The sequence below is a fragment of the Amia ocellicauda genome, chromosome 2 (genome assembly GCF_036373705.1).
Source record: "Amia ocellicauda isolate fAmiCal2 chromosome 2, fAmiCal2.hap1, whole genome shotgun sequence".
NCBI classification, from domain to species: Eukaryota; Metazoa; Chordata; class Actinopteri; order Amiiformes; family Amiidae; genus Amia; species Amia ocellicauda.
Genome location: NC_089851.1, coordinates 62,178,228 through 62,186,533, shown reverse-complemented (window position 1 = coordinate 62,186,533; position 8,306 = coordinate 62,178,228). Strand labels below are relative to the sequence as shown.

Genomic DNA, 8,306 nt, shown 5'->3' with positions numbered 1-8,306 from the left:
TATATATATATATATATATATATATATATATATATATATATATATCTTAGCTAAACTAGTAAACACGTGAAAAAATTATACTTAGTTGAGCTGAGCTAGGCGACTGCTCTGCTGGCTTGTCTGGCTGTCCAGTGGCGAACGACAACAACAACACTGCGAACTAAAGGTGAAAACCAGCTAATTTAAATTTAAATTGTACAATAAACCCACAAGATCATTCTGCTCTCAAGTTGTAGTAACTGTCCAAGAGACTAATTAGGCAGAAATTGTTTCTTTCCAACCAAAGTTGTCGTTGCGGATTGCAGACTCAAGCAGACTCAAGGTTTGCAGACAACAAGACAAGTAAAACAAGCCAAAATGTGGAATTTAAGCCAACGTTGAAAAAACTATTACGTGCGGTTCACTGCCGCTAAGGTGACCAAATCAAATCTCTGATCTGCCCTTGAATCGCAAATTACAGACTTGACCCCTGTCACGTTTCGATTCAAAGTAGTAGTAGAAAGCAACTTCTGACAGTAAAGTAAGGGTGAAGGTTTGTACTTTGGGAATTGAGGTCCTTTCGTACCCACTCGTGCGCTTTGATGTACGTTTTTAGGGCCGTTGAAAGTAGACAGATTCTGTCATGTAACGCAAAGAAAAGTGAATGCTGTGACCCAGTCATGGCACACGACTCTCGTCATCCCAGATTTGCAAGCTGGTTCTCATCTGGAAGTGAATCGGTTTGGAGCTCTTGTTACGGGCCTGTTACGGGACACAAACAAGACGGCCGTTCCTATTTTAGCATTGCTTCTAACAAGCCTCCACTTGGCTCAGCTTTATTACATGGGATTGAAACACTGTTGCTGCGAACGAACTGGGCTTGCTGGGACAACCAATACTGCCAATATACAGCTGCATGTAATGAGAGGCTTGGCAAGTACTGTGGTCTGCCAAAGTACTGCCAAATACAACCTGTTGCAAGAATTCTGTTATAAATAATAATAATACATTTACCAAAACTGAACTCTATTTAACTGAAACCCAAAATATTGAAAGGGATGTGTGTCTAATTAGCATCATAGTGCATGGATACGTTAGCTCTGTGAGTGTGCATTACACCTGTGTGAACAGGTTAATTGAGTCGGAGCAGAAGAAAGGGTCTGAGCCACAAGAGCTAATTAGGCTTATCTGGTTTGTATGTTTCCAGGTCAGGTCAGGACTAATGACTGTAATTTGTACAAGCTGGCCGACTGCAGGCGATGTGTGAGAACTGAACACCCAGGATGGAGACCTAGTAGTACGGTATGTCTGTAGGCATTTTTACATTACCTCAAAAGATAAGATACTCTAGTGGAATTGTTTACACACAACTGTTACTTTTAATATCATGCAACAGAATATCACACAATTCTGATTTAAAAGTCTGCCATCAATCAGGGGGATTTATCACTGACCCTATCTTTGAGGATTGCTGTAAGGAATCAGCAGAGTCAGTGGCTATAACTTCTATGATAAACTCTGTGTCAGGACAAAATCTCTCAGAGATCATTACCTCTATGAATCAATTAGTTTGGGTCGATAAGGAACCTCTCGTGTCCGTCTCATGGAGCAAGCCATAAAAAATAAGGAAATGAATGTGGTAAATGTGAAATAACAATGACAAGTCTTCAGCCCACCGCACTGCTGGAGTCTGCAACTTTCTGTTTGTTCACCTGCTGTTAACTGAGAAGTGTAGCTGAGGAAGGGGGCTCTTATGAGCTCAGCAACAGCTTTGATTTGCATATTTGTATTTGTTTAGTTCTGCTTCCCTGAATGAGAACAATATCCCACAGCACAGCCACATCTGATGGCACACGATGCTCTTGTTGTGACATCGCTACATTCTGTAACATTGCTAATTAAACTCATCCTGCAGCTTTCTTTTTTTTATATTTTTTTATGATTATTTCATGCACTTGTGTTTTTACACACACACACACACACATTTTTTTTCTTGCATTTGATAATTAATTCTCAAATTCAAATGGTACCTTCAAACAATGTAGCATAATGACCTTTCAAAGTATAAGGCAGTGTTTGAAAAGTCCATATTCAGGTTCATCATTGACACAATTAATAAGAGAATTTCAATGCAATAGATCATTAGCCACTTTAGGATTTCTTTACACACAACAAGAGTTTGGTAACAATGTTTTTTCACTAATGGGAAGTGGAGTGCGTCATGTGTTAAGAGAGATGCTGATTTATTTATAGGTAGATGGTCATTGCTTCTAAGAACCGTGCCTTTACCGCACATATGCACAGTAAATTTGAGTTTTCCTGTTTTGTCTATGCATGTTCTTTGCCATTCCATAGTTTTCCATTATTTGTATCATGGTTTACACTCATTTCCTACTCTATACTATCCTATGCTTCTTCACACTGTAGTGTAGCATGATTTCCCTGTACTGTGGTTTTACCCTGGTATACTACTGTTAACATTTAAAGGGTATAAAATAAAGAAGTAGCTCACAGGCATACACATGCACATTCATAAACGTTGTGTTGGAAAGCAGGGTTGCAGTGTATTTCAGCTATAATCAGCTAATTTATTTTCCTTATTTACTGTGGAAAATAAATGATAAAATCCATGCATGGGTCGATATTTTATTGACAATTTCACCTTCCTGGGATCTGTATATTTATACAATAACATAATTAAAAAACACATCTATCATATTCAAAGGCTATTGGCTGCTGCAATAAATCAGCTCTGGCTGCATAAAGTGCCCATTAACCTTGTTGAATAACGAGCCATAATTGAAAATTTGACCTAAATGCTTCTGTCGGGCACACTGCATAGACCAGCTGACGAATGAGACGCTGCCACCTGAGATCATGCTGGGTGAGAAAGCAGCAGCAGACCCTGTCCTCCTCCTAATTGAAAGAAATGCATCAACGTCTCACAGACTTGCCACAGGGAGACAATGTGTAGTGCAATATACAATATGGTGTTCGTCTTACTGGTTACAGCAGCAGAGGGGAAAACACTAAATTTACATGCTTTTTACCTTGATTCACCTTCGTGCCAGTGGCAGTGTTTATGTATGTGTGGATTGTGGCGCAGTGGGGGGATGGCCACAGGGCTGGGCTCGTTTTATAGGTTGGTGAGGAGATGCTGATTTTATTATATAAAGTGCTTGGGTCGATCAAAAGAAACAGACAGACAAAAAACTAAAAAAATAGCTAGCTCATCTAATCTCAAACACTGGTCCCTTCCTAAACTTAAGTACTATTAAAGACTATGTATGTACGTATACATATGCTTTTAGTTCAAAGTATCTAAGCCCTTCATTTAAAACAGTTATTTTGTGATTCATTTAGCTTAATCATACTATATGTTTTTAATTAATCTATACTTATTTATCCACTGTCTTGTCGGACACTGATTCAGCCCTAGAGAGAGTTTGTAAACTTGTCTACTGCGCCGTAGAAATTGCACTCAAAGGTTTACACACACCATCTCCCTAGACCAGTGGTTTTCAAACCGGTCCTGGAGTACCCCCTGCCCTGCTGGTTTTTGTTCCAAATGAGGTCTTAATTTGCTTAATTGAATCCTTGATTGGCCTAACAAAGCAATATACAATTCAATTAAGTAATTAAGACCTAGGTTGGAACAAAAACCATCAGGGCAGGGGGTACTCCAGGACCGGTTTGAAAACCCCTGCCCTAGACAATCAATGTCCTTCCGACTCTGAAAAGACACTACTGATAATTAAGTATAGTTTAATGAAAGCTGTATACTACACTAATATACGAATTTAATTTCAAGTGAAGGATGTGAAAACAATATATAGTTTGACTGCAATTGTTTCTACACTGTATACACTCCTCTTAATGTGCGTTCAGTCCTCAGAGCATATTTGAGCTGCAGCCTTTTAACCCTTTTCTCAAGGTCATACCATGATTGGTCAGTGAGGGAAAGTCCAAGTGTCTGGCAAGAGTTAAACTGCATTACCTTTCATTTTATTTAGACTAATTACACACCTATTAGACAGAGATATTCCCTCTTTGGGTTTTAACAGTAATTAAGAGAGATGAAAGTCAGGTACAATAGCTGATGTTGAGTTTATTCTTCGTTTGGTCAGTTCCCCGTCAAATAACGTGAGCCTTTCAAAATGCTCCCAGTCGCTGCAGTGTTACATTATCTGTCTCTGTGGAGGGGGGGACAGGCTCACAAAATGCTCAAATCCCTTTTATGAACTTCTCACTATCTCTATGGTCCGAAATAGCAGACACTGCTGGTTCGTATTCAATCCAGCGGCCTCATTCGAGTGACTTTGTACGGAGAATAATTGGTTTAAATTGGAGATGAACTCAACCATCCATAAACGATAGGCCTACTAAATCATGGAAAATCATTTGAAAATGCGAGCAGAAATGAATTGAAATTAATTGAATGTGTTTTCAGGCACGATCGCAGGGCATGTGAGAGCCATGGTGGAACAGGGTGGGTTGTTTTTCTTTCCAGGGCGCTGATAAATACATTTCAAACCTCATTTCTATGTGTGACCTGGAATACCGTGTAATACCAAGGAAACGTGCCTCCGATAAAGAGGGAGAAACAGAATAGGTTGTCCATTTTGTCTGCAATTCAGTTTGTGAGAATGAAAACACAACAAAGGCTTTGTAGACAGTATAAAATATGTTTTTATATTGACATGTATATATATTTAAAAGTTAGATAAGATATCCAACTCTGGTGGATAAGACTTGGTTTTAATGATTCATACGTAAACAATGGGAAATACTCCTCTCTCTCTCTGTCGTTTTAACTGGCTTAGTCACGTTTCAAGACAATCAAGAGAATGCTGATTAGAAAGGTTTCTTTTTCAGAAGAAGCAGGGAATATTTGTATTGTCACCTGCATTTTTACTTCCTGAAAACAAGACTAATTCTCTTTTTCCTTTATTCTTTAATTTCACTGTTCTGAAGCCAGAGTGTTCAAATTATCTTTCACACTTCTTTCAGTTTTTCCTAGAGAATAAACACCTCCTGATATCCTTGCCTTGTAGTAAATTTAAACCATCACTAATGCCTTAATGAGTGTGTATTCCTGAGAAGAGAGCTTGTGCTGCAGACTACTTAAACTGAATCTGTCCTTTCAAACTTTGCAGGATGAATCCTTTTCAAGAATCTCCACGTGCGCCGCTGTGACACATCTATACTGGCGGGAAAATGGCATTCAATAACGTGTCGGCCAACCACAGCTTGGGGGAGGGCAACTTCTACCGGCCCTTCTCGGTGTTCAGCGTCCTCACCCTGACGCTGCTGGCCATGCTGGTGGTGGCCACCTTCGTGTGGAATGTGCTTGTGCTGGTGACCATCTTGCGTGTGCGGACCTTCCACCGCGTCCCACACAACCTGGTGGCGTCCATGGCCATCTCCGACGTCATGGTGGCCGCCCTCGTGATGCCCCTCAGCCTGGTGCACGAGCTGAACGGCCGGCGGTGGAGACTCGGCCGCATCCTCTGCCAGGTCTGGATCTCCTTTGATGTCCTCTGCTGCACAGCCAGCATCTGGAACGTCACGGCCATCGCCCTGGACCGCTACTGGTCCATCACGAGACACTTGGAGTACACCCTGAAGACCAGGAAGAGGATCTCCAACATCATGATCGTCCTGACCTGGCTGTTGTCGGCAGTCATCTCCCTGTCGCCCCTCTTCGGCTGGGGGGAGACCTACTCCGAGCCGCGCCAGGAGTGCCAGGTCAGTCAGGAGCCTTCTTACACTGTCTTCTCCACCTTCGGGGCCTTTTACCTGCCCCTCTGCGTGGTTCTCTTCGTCTACTGGAAGATCTACAAAGCCGCCAAGTTCCGCATCGGATCCCGAAAATCGAACAGCATCACGCCCATGGCTGAAGTTGTGGAGGTAACGCTTGGTTGGCGATTGTACAATAACGTTATTCTTCCAATGCATTGATATATTGATTCGTTTGTTTGTTTGCTGGCACACAGTGCAGGCATACCTTTTCTGGCTAGATCCAATCCCAAGTCCCTGCCAATCCACAGTTATGAAAACCAGCACGATACAGAGGAGTTGTTTACCAGATTGTCCTTGCTTCCATCCAATGGAAAAATGCCCTGGAGTCCTGGGTTTGTAATTGGCAATTCAAGGAACAGTTCAATGAGATTCAAGTCAAAATCAATAATGCACGGTACAGCATTATCAAGGAGATGATGGACAGTCCTACAAACAAGAGCCAGACAGCAAGCAAAACAAATTATAATCACATGCACTTCAAATGCCCAGAGGCTTTGCATATTTATAGGACACACACACATCATTACCACAGTGACCCAAAGGTCTCAGTATTTATTTCGGGATATTCTTTCTAAGGTAAGAAAACGAGGTTAGTCTTTTTCACTGATGCAATTCTTGTTCCATAACTGAACACATAAACTGACAATGTTTTAATCTGAAAGGACTAACAAGAGAAAAGACAAATGAGAAGCAGAGGTACCGAGTTGCAAAGCATAAAGGATGCCTCTTCTCTTACACAAGTAACTTCCAAGACATTTTGTGTCCTCTCTGAAGTAATGTTTAGTGTACAAGCATAAGAAAAAAAATCGTGTTTGCATCTCAAATCTGAAACCATTAAAGTGGAACACAAACCTGGTCTTCATTAGAAAAAAACAAATGTCTGTTCTTCAGACTTTTCCAGTGAAAGTACAATGTAATTTTATTAAATTATACTTACGATTATTATAATTATTATTCAATGCGTTGCGACTCCCAGCACATCACAGCTGTGATAGCCTTCATGTGTGTCCCTGAACTCGCTCTTATTATTTTCCAGTCAAAAACACTTTTAGTGAGTTTTCCTGTTGTGGCAGTTTTTGAAAGAGCTGGCACACAATGTCTGCTTCACATGCTCTGTTAAGGCTAAGCTTTGCCAAGTTTGCATATTTCCCAGGTTTTCTCCTCACTCTAATTTGGGCACGATCTCAGTCCTGCAAAGGCCTGTTCTCCCCCGGTTGCTTATTTCTCTACCGATGCCTCCGCAGGTGAAAGAAGTGTCCCACCAGCCGCAGATGGTGTTCACGGCTCGCCATGCCACCGTGACTTTCCAGACGGACGGGGACACGTGGAGAGAACAGAAGGAGAGGAAGGCCGCTCTCATGGTGGGCATCCTGATCGGTGTGTTCGTCCTGTGCTGGATCCCCTTCTTCATCACTGAGCTCATCAACCCTCTCTGCTCCTGCGACATCCCTCCCATCTGGAAGAGCATCTTCCTGTGGCTCGGCTACTCCAACTCCTTCTTCAACCCTCTCATCTATACGGCCTTCAACAAGAACTACAACAATGCCTTCAGGAACCTCTTCTCCCGCCAGCGCTGAGAAGAGTTCCTCCGCGTTGCCCAGACCTTTTTATAAATGCCCCCCGACACACACACACACAAACACACTCATACACACTTGGGCAAGGACTTTCCCAACTGTTTTCAGAAATTATCATGCCGCAGTTTCTCAGAGAACGCACTGCTAGTTGTCCAAGAATAACTTTTCCAGCTTTGTCATCTTTCCACCCGAGTGTTGTATGCTAGCAGCGGTCCACCCTTCAGACTCAATCTTCTCATTTTTATAGGGAGTTTATTTTTTTAACGATACACAACCACACGAACAGAACAACTGTGTAAGGTTTCTTGTTTTGGCTCCCGTGTATCAACTGCTCCTTGGTCACTGTTTTAACACTCAAGGCAACATGATCTTCAAATCTCTGTTATGCGGAACAAACCTGCTGCAAATAAAAATAATTTCTGTTTTCTGTCACTGCTTTCTTCTTTGTTGTATTAGATTTGTGCACCTTTAGCCTTTCACAGTATAGTTTTCAATAAGGGAGTGCGCAGTGTTTCTGTCAAAGCATCAATACATTGCAAATGGCCCTGTTCAATCCTTTTTACGTGCTTTAAGTTATGCGTTACTAACAGAATCGCTGCCTTCAGGAATTCACTCAGATCTAGTGCATCGCTCATTTTTGTATCACTTATCCTGAGTATTTGAATTTGAAATACAATACAATACAATAATACTTTATTGTCCACACAAGATGGAACATTGTCTTTGGTCTCACTCGATGAAAAACACAACAAAATATAATCCATCCACATATAGATCAATACATACAATCAATAAATATATTATACATTAAAATACATTCTAAAATACTATTTTAAATCACCTTGAGTTAAGAAAGCTAATTGCAGTGAGATTAAAACACTTCCTGTATACATTTTTGGTTGACACAGACACCCTATATCACATAGCTGAAGCTAACATCTCAAACTC

The 8,306-nt window shown here is 41.3% G+C and overlaps 1 protein-coding gene across 1 annotated transcript; it reads left to right on the top strand.

Annotated features, from left to right (window-relative positions):
- The first annotated feature begins 1,199 nt into the window (after window positions 1-1,199).
- LOC136712820 (5-hydroxytryptamine receptor 5A-like) lies at window positions 1,200-7,772 on the top strand. Its single transcript, XM_066689612.1, has 3 exons — window positions 1,200-1,281; window positions 5,136-5,889; window positions 7,026-7,772. The coding sequence occupies exons 2-3, from the start codon at window positions 5,197-5,199 to the stop codon at window positions 7,356-7,358; spliced, it is 1,026 nt and encodes a 341-aa protein (XP_066545709.1). The 5' UTR covers window positions 1,200-1,281; window positions 5,136-5,196; the 3' UTR covers window positions 7,359-7,772.
- The last annotated feature ends 534 nt before the right edge of the window (window positions 7,773-8,306 follow it).